This window comes from Vitis vinifera, chromosome 19, assembly GCF_030704535.1.
Source record: "Vitis vinifera cultivar Pinot Noir 40024 chromosome 19, ASM3070453v1".
NCBI classification, from domain to species: domain Eukaryota; kingdom Viridiplantae; phylum Streptophyta; class Magnoliopsida; order Vitales; family Vitaceae; genus Vitis; species Vitis vinifera.
In genome coordinates this window covers 20,304,437-20,324,434 of record NC_081823.1, presented here as the reverse complement: position 1 = coordinate 20,324,434, position 19,998 = coordinate 20,304,437, and the positions used below count along the sequence as shown (strand labels likewise).

Sequence of the window (19,998 nt, the reverse complement as noted above, 5' to 3'; positions counted from 1 at the left end):
TCATTATGAGTCAATCTAACTTTTATATAAGAGGAATAACCATGTCACTCATATGGATTTATCAATTTAAAAGATCTCCCAACACAAATTATATAATTTTAGAATTTTTCACAATTTTTCCTTTTCTCTTCAAATACTTTCCAATATAAAGTAAAGATTAAATGCAAGCATGAATGCAACAATACTCTCCCAACAATTTTCAAATGTAAGTCATATGCGAATGCATTAACACTCCCCAACATAGTTCATAAGAAAATTTTCTCATTAACACAAGTTTTCATTTCTATTGAATAACTCTATCCAAAAAATATATATATCTAGGATATCCAACTAAGATCACACCTAATTGTTCTTCTATTCAACTTATATCCATAATTATTAAATGAAAAACTAAAACTGAAAATACATCAAGGAGTAGAATAAGAAAAAGAGAGACAGTGATACTAGAATTTACGTGAAAGACCTCCAAAGAGATTAAAAACCATAGGCCTACAACTGATAAAAAATTCCACCATGAAGAACAAGCAATGTGTATAAGGATTTACTTAACTCAAGTACTCTAATCATTCACGGACTACTTGGCCAACACCTTCACATTTCAGTTGCATACCTTCATCTTCTGAAACATACTCAACATCCTCACCAAGCTTGATATCGACATTTTCTTGAAGCTCACTCAAGAAGAAAATAGGTTTTCACCAAAACCCAAATAGTTTGGAAATTAGGAGATGAATGAACGAAGGAATCAACCTTTTTTTTTCCTCAAGGAAAATAACTAAAAACAACTTAAAAATCAAGAAGAAAATGAGATTTTCTTGACAACGAAACACTCTAAATAAGGTTAGAAGAAGAAAGCACACAAGGGAACGACTGCTGGTGACTCTCCTATTTCAGGAAGCAATTTTTGCTTTTTAAGTGAAAAGAAACCCTTGATCCAATGAATGAAATAAGATAAAAAAAAAAAAAAATAGAAACCTAAATCGATCTAACTTGAAGCCAAATTGATCTTGAAAAATGACATATTGAATACTTAGAAAAAAAAAAAAAACTTCCCAAGCTTCCCTAACTTCAAAAAATATATTTTAAGAAAAAAACACAATTTGAAAGACATGGTTGATTCAATTTTATCCAACTCAACCTCAGCTACATACTTTGGTCCCTTAACAATTTCAATAACTTGATCTTCTTAAAGCAAGTAGCCTGAAGAGGATTTGGAGAAACTAAGTTAAAAGACACTTAGAAATTTTGTCTAAAATTGTCAATCTAATGAAATGCTCACATTTATTTATATTTTTAATAAAAACATGAAATATAAATTTATAAATTTCTCTAATACAACAAATGAATTTTTTTAAAAAAAAAATTAATTCCTGAAATATTTTTTTTTTTCAAGAATTAATTTAAAAAATAAAGGAAGGCAAAAAAAAAAAAAAATCTATAAATGATTTTTTATTTTTATTTTTTGGCCAAAGTAACGTAAATTCTTTTATTTGTTTCTATTTTTAATGTAATGAACATCCGAAAAGAAGAAAAAAAAAATGTTTCAGTAAAAGGAATAAGTTAAAAAGTGAATAGACTTAAAACTTTAATACAATTTGCTTCTTGACTTAATTAAAAACAAACATACAAACAAACATTTGCTTAACATTGTCCCAAAACTTTAATTTTAGCTATGTTTGCCTTACATTATTTTTCAACATATAGAAAATTCTAGAATATTTTGCTAGATTTTCAATCATAAAAAAATTACACCAGAAATCGACATTTAATTTATATGAAGGATTCCAAAGGTGACATAATTTGATTAAAGAAAATCTAATTGAAACTTCTTATCCAAGAAATGTGGTAATAATTATTCATTCTCTAGCTAACCTAACTCTATTTGTCTAATATTTTGTAAAAGGAAAAAATGTATTTAAATAGAGTTTTTTTTTTATAAAATACCATAAGGGAAAGGTCTATATATGAGCTAAATATATTGAAAACTTTGACCTAAACGGGGGAGGGGGGTGGAGTATATATGGCATGGTCAAATCCTGAGCTAAGCAGTGACTTAGTCATGCAATTAAAAACACAACCAGATTAGCAATTAGGTGGACATGCAGATCTTTAGATAATCAATGTCTATTATATATTAGCCGATGAAGTTTCTTTCCAGCATGAATAAGAAGTGACATGGGCATGGAATTAGGAAAGAGGTTGAGGCTATACAACCTGAGGAAGCAATTTGGAAGGGGCCAACGCAGAGTAGTTGGAAGATAAAGTCAATGTTTGTGACGTAAGTATAACACAGCCACAAGACAATAGACCAAAGTATTAATTATCCTTAGCATGCAGAAAGGTGCTATAAATACTCTTACCATCCCTGCAAAAGCCATATATAGCATATCGATCCAGTACTTCATCTGTGTGTAGCAATGGCAAACAATGACCAGATAGTTGTTTTAGATTTCTTGCCAAGCCCTTATGGGATGAGGGTAAGACTCGCCTTTGCAGCTAAAGGGATAGAGCATGAAGGGAAAGAAGAAGAAAACTTGATGGAGGGTAAAAGCTCTCTGCTCTTGCAGATGAACCCAGTTCATAAGAAAATTCCAGTTTTGATTCACAATGGGAAGCCCATATGCGAGTCCTTGATAATAGTGGAATACATTGATGGGCTTTGGAAGGATAAGTTTCCTCTTCTGCCATCTGATCCTTACCAAAGAGCTCAAGCCAAGTTCTGGGCTCACTTCATTGACAATAAGGTGGCGCTTCAATATCCTTCTTTCTTTTTGGTAATTTCCTTCCTTTCTTATAAGCGCCATTGTACAAATAACATTAATTAAAGAAATGCATTCATTGCAATGCAGCTATTCCCACCTGACAGGAAACTATGGGCAGCCAAGAAAGAATTCATAGAAACTTTGAAGCTGTTGGAAGGAGAGCTTAAATCAAAACCTTATTTTGGGGGTGAGAAGTTGGGGTTTCTGGACATCGCTTTACTCCCACTGCACTGCTGGACCTACACGTTAGAGACTTTTGGGAACTTCAGCATTGAAGCAGAGTGTCCAAAGATAGTGACATGGGGTAAAAGGTGTATGGAGGAGGAGTTTGTGTCCAGCTCTCTTCCTCACCCACACAAAATCTATGAATCGGTGGTGGAGTTTAAGAAGAAAATGGGAATATAAGACATTTACCTAGCAAATATATCAATGATATATAGATGATGACAGGCCTCTCTACCAATTTGTTCTCCCATTTTGCATTTGTAGTGCTTTTGTTTTAATAAACAAACTTTTTATTGGTTGCTTTTTAGGGTTAATTTCATTGAACTCCTCTAAGGTCTGGGCTAAATACACCTAACATATAATAATTAGCTCATCCATCAGAAGCCAGCACATTTTCCTTTTATGATTGTATTTCACTGGAAGAGACAGCTCAATTGTAAACTTTGAGAACCAACCATAGCATTAAATTACCTACCTGGGTGTTTGTATCTGCAACTTATCAATGTGCCCTCCATTCTAATATGTATGTCATTTTCTGCTTTCTGGAACTATTCTTTCATCTATAGAAAAGAACAAAACCCATTGACGGAATTAGAACCTCTAACTCATGGGAAGATGGATATAAGCACGTAGTAAGGTGATTGAAGCATTTTGATATCCCAGGATAAAGATATTTACAAATACTAATATATATAAATAAGCAAACTGAGAAAGATAAATGGTTTCAAAAACTGGAAGCTTCTTTCAGCGGTCAACATTGCCAAATGCTAATTTCAAGCCCATGAAGAACTATCCCTCTGCAAACATTTTCTTCCGGGCTTATTTGTGCTCCCCGTGACTTAGAATTCACGCTGAATTGTTTTCTACTCTGTTGACTACCATTGCTTCCAATTTTGGCAGCCATGATGTTGGCTCCCAAGTAAATGTAGCTGCAATGCAAGGTAAAACACCTAATTAACAAAAAAGAATGTCAAAATAAAAGAAAGTGAACAAAAAGCTCTTGAATTCAGAAGGCTCAAACTGAGTTGGAATTTTGAGGTCTGGCTTACCAATAACACGCAGTGTCCAGCCTCCTAATAAGAAAGGAATCGAAATTACATTAGAAATACGGACCCAGATAAGTCAGGGACATAAATTAGATCAAAAAGAGGAGACATGTAAGCAAAGAAAGCCTTACCTATCACAGCAAGGTTGCCATTGCCAAGTTCTTTTGAAGTCCTATGTTAAACCATATAAGCAATATTAGTATAATTAGAATGAAAATCCAATTTGTAGCAGGTAAAAACAATGGTAAGAAAATATTATAAGAGAAAATTCCAAAGCCTCGGAGGAGGTTCCATCTAAGCGTAAAGCTCAAAAGAAGGTATTTTCCTTATTGTTTTATCTGCAGGAGCAGCAGCTATATATATTTAAGATACTTGTAAACAGTCTTTGTTTCAGAAAGATCAATCCATGCAGCGACTCAATAAAAAAGAAAAAAAGGTATCCCTGTTTAAACCGTCCCTTTTTACCTTGTTTATGTTGCTCCCTTCGCTTCTATCTGCACCCAACAGCCCAATAGGCAGCTCAGCATCTGTTTAGGGTGCACCCCGCTCATTGAAAAAAGGCTGGAGGCTGGACCGGGTATCATCATCATCCCACTCCAATTGATTCCACCACCACAATTCTCCTTTTATTTCTTTTAGGGTATTTGCACTTTGGCTATTGAGAGGTAGCTTCTTCAAACTTTTACATTCCGAGGCTAGAAAAGTCTCCAGATTCTGCCATAGCTCTTTTGGCCTGCCCAAAGTCTTCAGATTTTCGACACCATCCAGGTATATTCTCCGCAAGTTTGGAGCAACTGGACTTGGAACTGAGGTCTGTCTTGAACCGTATACAAATAGATCATCCAGGTATAAGCAACTTAATCCGATCTCTTCCAGGTTTTCAAGGTTTGGAGTTTGAGAAAAATCAATGCAGGAGAAAAGATAATCCAAACTGTAGCAATCAAACACCTTAAGTACTCTAAGTTTTGAGAGTTTGAGTCCAAGACGAGCAACCAACTCTGAGATGCTCTTTAGTCCAAGGACATACTTAAGTTTAAGCTCCTCCATATTTGGCAGTAGGTCATTTCGGGCACCCCATGCTTCTTCCGGCCCAAAGGTGATTTGAGCGTGGCTGATAGTAAGTGATTTCAAGCAACCAAAGCAATGAACGCTTTTCATTGCTAAGGTTTCCACCATTTTATCTAGTCCACTGCAAGAAATCAAAGCTAGAGAAGTTGCATTGGTTAACCACCACAGAATATCCCATTCTTTTGAGAGATAATTAAGACTAATGAAGATCACCTGCCTTTCGTTGAATTTGGTTGTTTTATCAATTTCGCAATCAGTTGGGCCCATAAGAAATTGGGAGCGTTTCAATTTTTGTATCCAGGTATGCTTCTTGACCGGAAATGGGATGTCGTTCAGACCAATTGATACAGAAATTAACTTCTCTAGGCATCCTAGCTCCTCAAACACTGCTTTTCCCTTTTCAGCCCTTCTTTTCAAGCTCCATTTGTAACTACTATCTGTCATGTCTAGAACTTCTAAACCGGACAACTCTGACATTACTCCAGCTTGTACAGTTTCCAGGTACTGCGTGCATGATAGGTTTAATTCCTTTAAGTTACTCAATCGCTCCATCCCTTTTGGCAATTCCTTGACGCGAGTGGCACAACAATCAAGCACTAGTAGTTTTTGAAGCCCATCTAGTGGAGGTATTTCTTGAAGATGAGAACAGTCCCGTAAAAGAAGAGCCTCAAGTTGATGAAGTAAGCAAATGGAGTCAGGCAATCTGCAGATCTGGGTTCCACCCATATTCAAGACCTTGAGCGCTTGAAATGCTATCAGGAATCCTTGGGGAACTCTCTGAAGAAAGAGATTGTCTTGTAGAAGCAATGTTGATGCCTTTGAACACAGTGGAACACCATCAGGTAGCTCTTTTATTCTATTAAACATGAAAGATACTCTCCTGACAGACCTTGACAATTCACCCTCTGAAATCTGGCTCAAACTAATTCCTGATCGAACAAGGGATTTATATTTAACCTCCACGGATGTTGCAATCCATATTGCCACATCCCGAATTACATCATGCATTTTCACTGTATCCTTAAGGTGACCATCTTCCAACAAACAACAGTCTTTCAAATATTCAACTACAGCAGCTCCCCTATTGTGTATATCATCGTAGTTCTTTTGTTTATCTATGAGACCTTCGGCCAGCCAGCATTGTACAAGTTCTCTTATTTCAATAGAGAAATCCTCAGGATATAGAGAGCAATACAGGAAGCAAGATTTGATATTATTACCTAATGAGTCGTAACTCCACTTCAAGGGCTTATAAACCTTATCCTCGATTCCTTTGATATTATAGGGCACCGAGTTTTGCAGCTCGCTTAAGGCATCCTTCCAGAGTTCAACCATTTTCTTTTCCCTCATAGATGTCCCCATGACGATTATTGCCAAAGGCAAACCACCACATTCTCTGGCAACTTCCTTGGCTAAAGGTTTAATATGTTCTAAGGTGGCTACCGTGCCTGCATTTTGACAAAACAATTCCCATGCCTCTACATCATTTAGGACATCCATTTTCAATACTGCATCTGTCTTCATATCCCGACAAACATCAAAAAATCTAGTCGTCAATATGATCTTACATCCCCCATGAACTTCAGGCCTTGGGACACCTAAAGCATCCAAAGCAATTTCCTCCCAAACATCGTCAAGAATAAGCAGAAACTTGTTTTGCTGCTCCAGCCTCTGATGCAATTTACTAGCCACACTCTCAGTGCTTTCATTCATATTCACTCCCATATTCACTCTCTGAGCTATTTGTGTTTGGATCCTCGCTAAGTCCAACTGCTTGGACACCGTAATCCATATAACAATGCCAAAAGGTCGTGTTGAAGAATCATTCCTAAGCTTGTTGTTCAAGTTCTTTACCAGGGTTGTTTTTCCCACTCCCCCCATACCCCAAACTCCAATCCTCCCTACTTCATCATCATTCAGCAGATTCATAAGTTTCGCTAAAATGAGCGATGCTGTTGTTTGATCTTCAATTGATGGCGCAGGAATGTGCTCCACTGCTGTTGTTTGATATTCTATGGATGGACGCAGGATATGCCCCACTGCTGTTGCTTGATCTTCAACTGATGGTCCTGGAATATGCTCCACTTCTGTGGTCTGATCTTCAGTCATTAGATCTGGGATATGCTCCGCTGGTCTTTCACGACGATTTGCAGCCACCATGCTCATACCCACGCTGTGAATTCTCTGAACCTTCTTGAGCCTTTCTGCCAGTTCCCCACCACGCATACAACGATTTAAGATGCCTCCACAACAGTTTTGGTTTCTGGCTGCTATGCTTCCATTCATGGAGTTCACCTCCCCCTCAATCCCTTGAACCTCTAGAAGCCACCCTCGTACTTGGGTGGTCCAAACCGATTCATCAAGTTCCGTTTCCACCTGCGACCTTAATTCTGTTAGAAGATTCATATGGCTTTCGAGATCATTGAAATTCAACTGAAATCTGAATGAATTCCGAATTTTAGAATAAACATAGCCACAGAGACGTGGACAAGCATCCGCAATTAAAGTACCCAGTACTGCAGTCACAAATTCCATGGCAGAATCTGGTAAAAGATAAGCAAGACAAACTTTGGAATGCGAAAACAAGTTTAGGAAGGAAGAAAATGAAGAGAATGCAATTTTGTGTGGTGTAGTTGTCTGCTCCTTTTTCACTGCTCTTTGTTTTTTCCGTCAACCTTTGACAATATTCTTCTCGATTTTTCCATCCACCATGTCCTCTGCAGTGCAGGCCGGCCGGTAGGGCTTTCGGCTGGACCCAACTATTGCTATATTAACCTTAGGCAACTTTTTGGCCGTCCCAACCATAACGAGGCTGCTCCGGGCGACTAAATTCAGCATCAGCACACATGGTTCTTTACCAAACCTGAGAATTAGGCTTTGTTTTAGAAAGTGTTTTCAAAAGTGGTTGTCAAGGAGTTTTTAATAATAGTTTTAAAAAATTATTTTATGATATTTTGTAAAACAAAATTCTTTTTGGGAACTTAAAATCTTCTTAACTTATTTTCTATTTTTTTCAAATATGTTTTTAAAATAACTTTTATTTACAATATTTTGTTTTTATTCATTTTTTATATTTGTATAATTCTTTTTATAAAAATCTTTAGAATAAAATAAGTGAAAATAACTTAAAACAATTAAAACTAAAATGTTCTCTAATAATACATTATTTTATATTTTTAAGAACAAAAAAATTATTTTTGTTCTCTAATAATACCTTTTTTATATTTTTAAGAACAAAAAATTATTTTTCATTTTTATTATCAAACATATTTTTCTATTTTTTTTTTCTTTTTTGTTCTAAAAAATTAAAAAAACTGTTTTTTAAAGTAGTTATCAAATAAGGCTAGCTTTATATTCTAAATCGCTTTGAAGGCTTAGCAAGAAGAATATTTCCATAATTTATTTATTTATTTAAGGTTTGTGTCCTAAACACCTCATTAACCAAAATTTAGGGATTACAATGCACAGTGTAGCACATGATCATCATATGTCTCGAAGTAAGAAATATAAAAATTTACTACTATATTGATCACATGTTAGTTTAATAACCATGTCCTGATGACTTGAAATAACCTATATATATATATATATATATATATATCCAATACAATCTAAAAAACTAATGATCCAATAGGGCAACTACTAGGAACCCAAATTACTCCATTATCTGGCTCTGGATCTAGTAGGGTGCGCATGAATCTACCCTAAGCTTCTCTAGAAAACAATTTAAGCGGAAATGACTTCAAAAACCATTTAGATATATAACTAGATCTAGAGAAAAAATAATTCATACATAGATATAAATGTTCCCATATCAATTCCAAACCATATAATGTGTGGTACATACTAGTGAATTATGACAACTAATAACCTTACATCATGATCCATTGCAGGTCCTGTTCATCAATGTGTAACCATACACTAGTGCACTCACTATGAGAAACTCATCCCAACGGTCAAGATAAGTCATCCCTCCAATTAAAAGATAGTGCACTACAGTTTCTACTAGATTGTCCAAATTCATGAATCAATTATAAACAACTTATCTCTTACAAGGAACCCATAACTTGTATCCTTTATGCAACTCCTAATGTACCCAAGTCATATACAATGAAAATGATATGGGTGAATGAGTAATTAATACATATTAGAGAGTAAGGGAAACCACAAGAAATGTAAATAAATGAATCTTAATATGTTACATCATGTCATTCTTTATGGGGCTTTATCCCAATAGTAATACCGAGAGGAAGGTGAATGAGTGCTTTTAAAGATTTTAATTCAAATTTTTCCTTTGAAAAAGTATAAAGTATTAAAAGCAATCTAACACATATGAGACAAAGAATTTTTATGTGGAAAACCTCCACAGATGTGTGGAGATAAAAAAACCATGAGGTCAGAGACTTGAAATCTAAAATTTGCAATATGAGAATGTAGTAGATAAAGTTACTTAACGAACTCTAACCCTAGACTTACTTTCTAGTACCTATGTCATGAACTACATTCATGACGCAACACCTTGTGTGCACTAGTGGGTTCACCTTAGCTCTTAAGGGGATCCATATCTTCTTCGATAACCCGGAAGAAGTTTTTAATTCTTCTCTGAGATATTTTGGAATGGGAATGCAAACTAGGGTTTTCTAAATGTGAGCATCAAACCCTAAAACGAATTTAGGTAGGATATATATAGGCCTAAGGGCCTCAAGGATAGGATATGAAATTAATCTTAAAAAGAAAATCTCAATTTTTCAAAATGCAAACTGCTAGAATCTAGTAATTGTAAGGTGGAGCACTTGAGCACACTTAAGCATTGCTTGAGCACGTCGAGCGCTTGAGCACTTAAATAAGTGCTTGAGCATTGACTTTAGTCCTCGAGCGCTTTGGCTAATACTTGAACACTCCAACAATTTGAAACAACCGATACCATGTTAATCCTAATTTGCCTTAATCCAGACCTTTCCAAACTTATCTATGACATTCTAGTTGATCAATCAACAACCTTGAGTCTTTAATGGAGGCTAAGTCATAATCTAGAAAGATCCTATGCCTAGTACACTATGCATAATACACCTAACACAATCCATTTATTAAATACATTAGGGTTGGTTGTTAAGGATTCACATAAATGGCCGATGCATTAAGATTATTCTAACCCATTAAGATTTTAAATATATAAAAGTTATTTTCAAGATAAAATTTTAGTTATTTAAAAATTTTCACTTTCAACTTTTTTATTTAAATTTTAATTATTTTAACATTTGATGTTTTTATTTATAAAATGTTATAAAAGATAGAAGATAAAAAAAATATTAAATTTCATACATGTTTAAAAAAAATTTATGTAATTTTAGTAATTTTTTTCATCTTTATGATATTGAATATACAATAAATTACTTGCTTTAATTATTTTAACTATGGGATATTTATAAATGAATTATAATCTTAAAAATATATGATGTTAATAAATAATATGAAGTAAATGTACGTAAACGGTTATAAATGGGTTAGATACTTGGATCACAATTGTTCCAATTGGACATGATTATCTAAATCAATTAAATAGGTTAAGTACCTAAATTTGAACACCATCCACATTTATGTAACGAATGATATGGTTGAAATGAAAACGAACATTGTGTCAAAATAGTCATATTAATCTATTGTGTCAAACTTGTCAATACCCTTACTAAAATTAATTTGAAAATTTTTGAAAAGATTTTTGTTTATACTCACAAACTTCATTTGGTGACATACCCTGCTAAAATTAATTCAATGAGACATGATATGAATTGCATGATGCAACACCACCTACTAATATGCTTCCATTCATAATTCAGGTCTAATATTTAAAAGATAAGAAAAAAAAAAGGTCAGAAAGAAATCAAAGAGAATTTGGTCAAGAATTGTATGAAAATATTTCAATACCAATTGAAAGATTTCAAACAAATCAATCTTTATGCTAACTGAACTCAATTTGTTCCCTTTTAATTCATTTTTTTTTTCTTTGAAAGTGAGACTTTACTTGAAACTTATTTTCTTAAGTAATTCCTAATTTAATTTAATTCTAAATTATTAAACTTTTAACCTAGCTATTAATGGGTTGGGATGAATGTATTGTGATGGTATATAGGGTTTTTACACTAGTAAGGAAGTAAAACAATGAAATAAGAAAACATAAGAGCATGTTTGGTTGAGTTTTTAAAACCAATTTTTTTATTTCAAAAACAGAAAATAGTTTTTAAAAACTCATAACACTGTTTAGTTATTATTCTCTATTTCAAGTTTTTAAAAATTGTAAACTACAGAGAAAGAAAATGAATATGTAAACTATATTTTTATTCATAACAGAAACATCTCTATTTATACATGCTATGCTAGTCTATCTAAAGTAAGTCTCCTATATTTACATCCTATAATCAAGCCTATAATCAATACATAAATAAGGTAAGTCAACTACATAAATAAGGTAGATTCTGATTCTATAACACTCCCCCTCAAGCTGGAGCATAAATGTTAATCATGCCCAGCTTGTTACAAAAATATTCAACTCGAGTTCCATTTAACGCCTTTGTGAAAATATCTCCCAGTTGTTCTCCAGTCTTCACATAACTTGTGGAAATCAAATTTTCTTGAATCTTCTCGCGAATAAAGTGACAATCTACTTCAATATGTTTAGTTCTTTCATGATATACTGGATTTAAGGCGATATGAATAGCTGCTTGGTTGTCGCACCCAAGTTTTGCTGGCATGGGAGTCTTTATTCCAATCTCAATTAGAAGATGATACAACCACATAATTTCACACGTGGCTTGCGCCATGGCTCTGTATTCTGATTTTGCACTAGACCGAGATACCACATTCTGCTTCTTGCTCTTCCAAGATGCAAGATTCCCACCAACAAAGACATAAAATCCTGTAGTGGATTGTCTATCAACTTTGGATCCAGCCCAATCAGCATCTGTAAAACACTCAATTTGAGCATGTCCATAATTGTTGTACAATATGCCCAGACCAAGAGCTCTTTTCAAATAACACAAAATCTGCTCCAAGGCTGTCCAATGCTTCACTGTAGGTGTAGACATAAACTGACTGACAATACTAACTGCATAAGTAATGTCTGGGCGAGTCACTGTAAGGTAATTCAATTTCCCAACCAATCTTTTGTGTCTTTCTGGATTATCAAAGGGATCCCCATCATCTTTCGTCAAATGTACATTAGGGATCATCGGTGTGCTACATGGCTTGGCTTCCATCTTTCCAGTTTCTGCAAGTAAGTCAAGAACATATTTCCTTTGTGACAAGAAGATTCCTCTTTTCTTTCTTGATACTTTTACTCCCAAGAAATATTTTAGCTTGCCCAAGTCCTTTGTGTGAAACTTGGAATGCATAAACAATTTGAGAGAAGAAATTCTTGCACAATCATTTCCTGTAATGACAATGTCATCAACATAAACAACGAGAAGAATAATACCATTTGCTGACTATCTATAGAAGACTGAATGATCAACTTTGCTTTTGTTCATCCCAAACTCTTGAATCACCTCACTAAACTTACCAAACCAAGCTCAAGGACTCTGCTTCAATCCATAAAGAGATTTTATGAGATGACACACTTTCCTATACCCCCCCTGAGCAACAAACCCAGGTGGTTGCTCCATATATACTTCTTCCTAAAGATCTCCGTGAAGGAATGCATTTTTTATATCCAACTGGTGTAGGGGCCAATGCTGAGAAGCAGCAATTGATATAATCAGGCGGACTGAAGCAAGTTTGGCTACTGGAGAGAAAGTATCAGAATAGTCCACCCCATAAGTCTGAGCATAGCCTTTAGCTACAAGTCTGGCTTTCAGTCGTGCCATTGAGCCATCAGGATTAACTTTTATTGCAAAGACCCACTTACATCCCACAACGTTCTTTCCTATTGGTAAATCAACTAGATTCCATGTGTGATTGACTTCTAGAGCTTGTATCTCCTCAAGCATTGCATTATACCATCCAGGGTGATTCAGGGCTTCCTTGACAGTTTTGGGAATAGAGACAGAATCTAAAGAGGCAACAAAAACGCTCGAAGAAGGAGACAAGTGATCATAAGAAATGAAATTAGCAATGGAATAAACTAATTTGCATTGACGTTTACCTTTACGAAGACCAATGGGGAGGTTAAGGTCACTGGGAGGATCAGATAACGAAGAAGTTGGTGCAGGGCATGTATCTTTTGTTTCCTGATGCTTGGAGTATTCCTGAACAATTGGTGGCTTAGCTGGAGCAGGCAGTAAGTCAACAACAACGTGTGGTTGCTCAAAAGAATCAGTGGGAGTACTTGGGATGGTTTCTTGATATATGAGCCAATTTTCACCCTCCCCCTCACTTTCTGAATTTGGGGGTGAAGAATAAAAATGTGTATCTTCTGAAAATACCACATCAGTCGATACCACATACTTGTTGAGATCAGGAGAAAAACATCGATAACCTTTCTGAAGATGAGAATACCCTAAGATAGAACACACACTTCAGGGCTTTGGGATCTAGTTTAGTCACAGATGGCCTTACATCTTGAACATTGCAAGTGCTTCCAAAAATTCGTGGTTCAACTGGAAATAGAGACTTCTTTGGAAACAATATACTGTATGGGATTTTATCATTGAGTACCGTAGATGGCATGCGATTAATAAGAAAGCAAGCAATAGAAATCGCATCAACCCAAAACTGTTTAGGAACCTTCATCTAGAACAAGAGTGCCTGGGCTGTTTCTAGTAAATGTCTGTTCTTCCTCTCAGCAACTCCATTTTGAGAAGGAGTATCCACACAAGAGGACTAATGAAGAATCCCGTGTTGAGTCATGTAAGTCTGAAATGAGTTAGACATATATTCTTTGTCATTATCACTTCTCAATGTTCGTACAGAGACATTAAACTCTGTTTTAATCTTAGCACAAAAAGTGCAAAAATGAGAGAAAACTTCAAACCGATTCTTCATAAAATAAATCCAAGTTGTTCGAGAAAATCATCCACAAATGTAACAAAATATCGAAATCCAGTTTTAGAAGTAACAGGACAAGGTCCCAACACATCAAAGTGTACTAACTCAAAAATAGATTTAGCCCTCTTATTAACTCTTGGGCTTAACGAACTACAGTGATGCTTTGCAAAATGACATGATTCACAATTAAATGAAGGTAAACTATGAAACTGATGACATAACTTCTTTAACACTGGTAAAGAGGGATGTCCCAAATGACAATGAGCTTTAACTGAAGACGCGATGCTAGAACAAGCAACCAACCAAGATACCCACGCATCAAGAATGTAAAGACCATCAGATATATGTCCTTTACCAATAATCTGCTTCGTCATAAGATCCTAAAAAAGGCAATGGTCAGGAAAGAATGAGATACAACAGTTCAAATCTTTGGTAAGTTTACTGACAGATATCAAGTTAAAGGCAAGCTTGGGTAAACTTAGAACAGACGACAAAGTGATAGAGGATGTTGGTTTGACAGTCCCAGAACCCACAACATTAGAGGTTGACCCATCAACAATGGTAACAGGAGAAGAGGCTAAATGTGATCGAAAACTAGAGAATATTTTAGGATTACCTATCATGTGATCAGTGACACCTGAATCAATTACCCATTTGTTTGAGGAGGAGATAAGACATGTTTTACCTGTCTCAACAAGAGCAATAACCGGAGTAGAAATCTTCAATGATTCTTGGTACTGAGAGAATTTTGCAAGCTCATCAGCTGAGATCATGACCATCTTATCAGAAGAACTTGAAGAAGTACTAGAGGTGGTGACAACATTAGCAATCTGATTTCTTTGATTGCAATTTTGTAATTTCTTGCAGTATTTCTTGGTATGGCTCGGCTCATGACAGTAGTAGCAAACAATGTTGCTTGAATCATTGTTATAGCTATCAGAAGTCTTGCTTCCTCCCCTTTTGTTTGATTTCCTCCTAGTATCATTGCTTCCTCCTTTGGCAACAAGAACATTATTAGTCTGCTAGATAGATGAGGTACCTTTAGTATGCAAAATTCTATTGAACACTTCTTGAAGTGAACCAATCTCAGAACTAGAAAGAATTTGAGATTTAGCAGTTTCAAATTCAGATGGAAGTCTAGCTAAAAAACTCATTACCGCCATTTTTTCTCTCTGAGTTTCTTGCACCTTAATATCAATACTAAAAGGTAAAAGTACATTCAACTCCTCATAAGTCTTCTTAAAATCCATAAAGTAAGTTGTGAGAGATTTGGCCTCCTTTTCAGCACGATAGAAGGCTTTGCACACATCATACATTAGGGACTAATTCCCTTTGCCAGAATATAAGAACTCTAGATAATCGATTAATTCTTTAACAAACTCACAATGATTAAGTAGCCCAACAATTTCACTATCAATAGAATTCCTTATTTGTAGGAATAAACGTGCATCATCCCTTATCCAAGTCTTTCTAGTTTCATTATCAGGGGTTTCCATGGTCAGGTGGTCATCTTTTTCAACACTACGCAAATAAACTCTAATTGTCTTGCTCCATTCCAAATAATTAGTGCCATTTAATTAATGATCGATTATTTTGGACAGTGCTGGAACTATTTCAATTATAGAAGCTTTGTTGTCAGTCATTTTAATTGATATTCAATCACCACAATAAATATAATTCTAGCAGCAAACCAGAAATAGTTGATACCTAAAATGAATTCCACAAGGAATCAGAGAACAAATCAAAGGGACAGAACCTGCCAAGGAGATGTTCCTCTCAACAGTTGATCGAACGTCGAAGTGCCACCTGAGAATGGTCGGAAAGAGATGGGAAACGTCGGAAAGTCATATCGGTGAAGAAACGGCGGCCTCACGCTCTCCCATGCGCCAGAAACAAGAATGCGCTCCTCTCTGGGTCGGCGGTGACGCAATCCAGACTCAAAAAATGTAACAGGTTACTGTTCCAGACTGTTAGGAACAAAACCCAAAACCCAGAAAATTCCCTTGAGCCAAACGTGGCTCTGATACCATGTAAACTGCAGAGAAAGAAAATGAATATGTAAACTATATTTTTATTCATAACAGAAACATCTCTATTTATACATGCTATACTAGTCTATCTAAGGTAAGTCTCCTATATTTACATCCTATAATCAAGCCTATAATCAATACATAAATAAGGTAAGTCAACTACATACATAAGGTAGGTTCTGATTCTGTAACAAAAACAAAGTGAAATAGAGAACAACTTTTAGAAAACAAGTAAAAGTTGTTTTCACCTGTTTTTAAAAATAATAGAAAATACACACACTCGATTATTTCTCTTTTACATAAAATTATTATTTTTCAATTTTTTTTGCTAGATAAATTAACTCCAAATTAAACAAGACTTAATGTCTTAGATTTGTTAATAAGTCTATTAAGTTTTAAAAATAATTTAAAACTTAAATAATAAACTCATTAATATCATAAATTTATGAACAAAAATTGGTTTAAAACAAGTTTATTGTTTCTTTTCTATGCTTTTTTTTTCCATTAGGCAAATAAACTTTAAATTAAATAAGACTTAACGTGTTGGATTAATTAATAAGTCTAATAATTTTTAAAATTAATTTTAAACTCAAATAATAAATTTATTAATACCATAAATTTGTACATAAAAATTGGTTTATAATGACTATTATTTCTTTTTTGCACATAATTATACTTTTATAAAATTTTCCACTAAAAAAAATCAATTCAAATCAAGTGGCACTTTTTATTGAATTTACTAATGAGTTTAACAATTTTTAAAAATAATTTGGGACTAAAAAATAAATCTAATCATTGAAAAAGAAATTAAAAAAAAAAGGAAAATGGATATATCATGAATCATAACTTTACTATTTATCCTATACAAACAACTATTTTTTTTTATAATTTTTTCACTAGGTTAATAGATTATAAATTAAGTAAGACATAACTGATAATTCAAATCCTTTAATTTTTAAGAATAATTTGCAATAAAAAAAACTGATCCAATTAATTTTAAATTAAATCAAAACATTCTAGAATATTATACTCAAAATTGAGTACTAAATGTGTTCATATGTATTAAAAAACTTGACCTGTTTATATGTTAAAAAAATAGAACTTTATTCATTATTCTTTTTAAATAAAATACTATCGACAATTAATTATTATTTATTTATTTTAAAAAATGCAAAGATGTTAATATCCTCATGTTTCTAACATATAATAAAATAGTATATTTTCTACTAAAAATATAATTTATGATTTTATTATAATATTACTATTTATGTTTTACTAAAAAAAAACTACTTATTTTTTAATTTTTTTATAATTACAAAATTATTTTCATTTTGAATAAGACTTCAATTAAATTTAATTAATTAATATTATATAAATTGAATTTAATTTTTTTTTAAAAAATCAAAACAAATATTTTTTATTAAAAACAATTTATCCATACAAGTCTTTTTTATTTTTTTATTTTTAAAATCCTTTTATAAAATCAACTTGCCAAATATCCTTATTTTTATAAAACATTAAAAAAAATATTTCTTTAACTTAAAAACAAGCATAACAAATCATGATCAAATAAGAAATTTAAAAAAATAATTAAAGTACTTATTTGACTTGCATTAAAAATAAATATTAAAATTATTTTTATCTTATAGTAATTTTTGTTAGACTAAAAAAAAATGTTTTTTTTAATAAAAAACAAAAATGTTTTTTTAATAAAAAACATTATTTATCTTTAACTCATACATAATTGTAAATTTAATTTTTCTTTTTAATAAAACTTACTTAAATTTGATTTCATATTATTATAAATTAAATTTATAAAGTTTTTATAAAATAAAAGTAAGACATTGTTTTTAAAAACAATACAAATTCTTTCATCTGAACAAGATTTTTGTTTTTGTTTTAAAAAACTGTATTTTAAAACATCTTGCCAAATACTCTTGTTTTTTTAAAAAAACAAATTAAAAATATTTTTGTTCTCTATTTTGAAAACAAATTGAAAAAAAAAAATCACCAAACAAGCCCTTAATTTTTATTTTTTTAAAATACTTCACTTGAATATGATTTTATAGTATTATAAATTAAATTTTTATAAAATAAAAGTAACAAATTGTTTTTAAAAACAATACAAATTCTTTCATCCAAATAAGCTTTTTGTTTTTGTTTTAAAAATCTATTTTTAAAAATATTTTGTCAAACACTCTTGTTTTTTTTAAAAAAAATAATAATTATTTTTTATTCTCTATTTTGAAAACAATTTTAAAAAACATCCCAAACAAGTCTTAGGATTTTCATAATTTATTGAAAATAAAATCTATATAAAAAAAAAAACTCATTTTTTATGCATGTTGAATTTCTTTTAAAAAAAAAATTGGAATTCAGTTTTTTTTATTTCTTTTATTTTATTTTTTATTTTTTTTGTTCTGCATGTTCATTCCATTAAAAATACAAATAAATACTAGAATTTACATTTACTTTTGACTAACATGCAAATAAAAATAAAAAAAGAATTCATTTCCAAAAAAAAATTTCTGCCTCCCTTTCATTTTTAAATTTTATTTCAATAATTAATTTGGAAAAAAAAAAAAGTCATTTTTTTGTATTGGAGAAATTTATAAATTAATAACTTCTTTATGATACATATATTTTTATCCCCATAACGTTGATATCTTTATTTCGCAATGAGTCTATAAGGATTGAAGTAAAATAAATAACCAATTTTTAAGAAAATAATTAATATTACTTCTTAATAATCATAAATTTGGGATTTTCCACGTGGGAGAATACTGCATTGCAGAAGAATCAATAAGCTTTGTACTGACTAAATTATTTAATCACAAATTTGAATTTTCAGCTAATATATATTTTGATTTTAATGTTGGACACATGCCAATTTTTGCTGGTATGGTTTATTTCATTGTATTTTAATGACTAATTAAGGATAAACTGAAAATATAATAATCTATGTTTAACATTTACTGTTGATAGTAGGGAATTGTCGTCAACTTTAAAAACAACAAAGAGAAATAAATTAAGGGTTATTTGGTTAAAGAGATATCATAAAATTTTCATAAGAAAAATGAAAAATATTCAAAACCTAAAAAGAAGTTTAAAAGAGAGATAAAATGTTTCAAATGTGGACAAAAGGGACATATTGCCCCGAATTACCCATTAAAAAAGAAAATTCAAAGATTAAAAATAGAAGAAAATATTAACACTCAAATTATAAATCTTATTCCTACTGATTCTGAATCTTCTTATCAAAATCTTAGGAAAAAATTCAAGAAGCAAAAAATAGAATATTCTAACAATGATGATGGGTTTCTTCTGATCGAAGATAGTTCTTCATCATATGATAGTTCTTCTTCCGAATCATCATGTGATTAGATAATGAATAAAATTTTCAATCCCTATACAAACTTTACTATTGTATACATTGGTGATGTTCTTATATTTTCAAATTCTATTTATCAACACTTCAATCATTTAAAAATCTTTCAAAAAAATTGTCAAACATAATGGTTTGGTAATCTCTGCCCCTAAGGTTAATCTATTTCAAACCAAGATTAGATTCTTAGGATTTGAAATTTATCAGAGTATAATCAAACCAATCCAAAGAGTAATAAAATTAGCATCAAAGTTTCCTAATGAAATCAAAGATAGAAATCAACTTCAAAGGTTCTTAGGAAGTCTCAACTATGTGTCAGACTTCTTCCCAAACCTTAGAACCACTATCAAACCTATGTTTTATAGGCTTAGACAGAATCCCAAGCCTTGGATACAGGAACACACAGACATAGTCAAAATGATCAAACAACAGGTTATGTGTTTACCTTGCTTAGGAATCCTTAACCCTGGAGTTTTTCCTACATAGAGACAGATGCCTCTAAC

At 32.4% G+C, this 19,998-nt stretch overlaps 2 protein-coding genes across 2 annotated transcripts; one reads left to right on the top strand and one right to left on the bottom strand.

Annotated features, from left to right (window-relative positions):
• The first annotated feature begins 2,417 nt into the window (after positions 1 to 2,417).
• On the top strand, positions 2,418 to 3,167 carry LOC100263925 (probable glutathione S-transferase parA). The gene is made up of 2 exons (XM_002262571.3): positions 2,418 to 2,744; positions 2,850 to 3,167. Exons 1-2 carry the CDS (start codon positions 2,418 to 2,420, stop codon positions 3,165 to 3,167), a joined length of 645 nt encoding a protein of 214 aa, XP_002262607.1.
• Positions 3,168 to 4,564: 1,397 nt separating this feature from the next.
• Positions 4,565 to 7,906, bottom strand: LOC100258761 (disease resistance protein At4g27190). The gene is made up of 2 exons (XM_002262592.3): positions 7,777 to 7,906; positions 4,565 to 7,644 (listed from the first exon to the last, which is right to left on the bottom strand). Exons 1-2 carry the CDS (start codon positions 7,904 to 7,906, stop codon positions 4,565 to 4,567), a joined length of 3,210 nt encoding a protein of 1,069 aa, XP_002262628.3.
• Between the last annotated feature and the right edge of the window lie 12,092 nt (positions 7,907 to 19,998).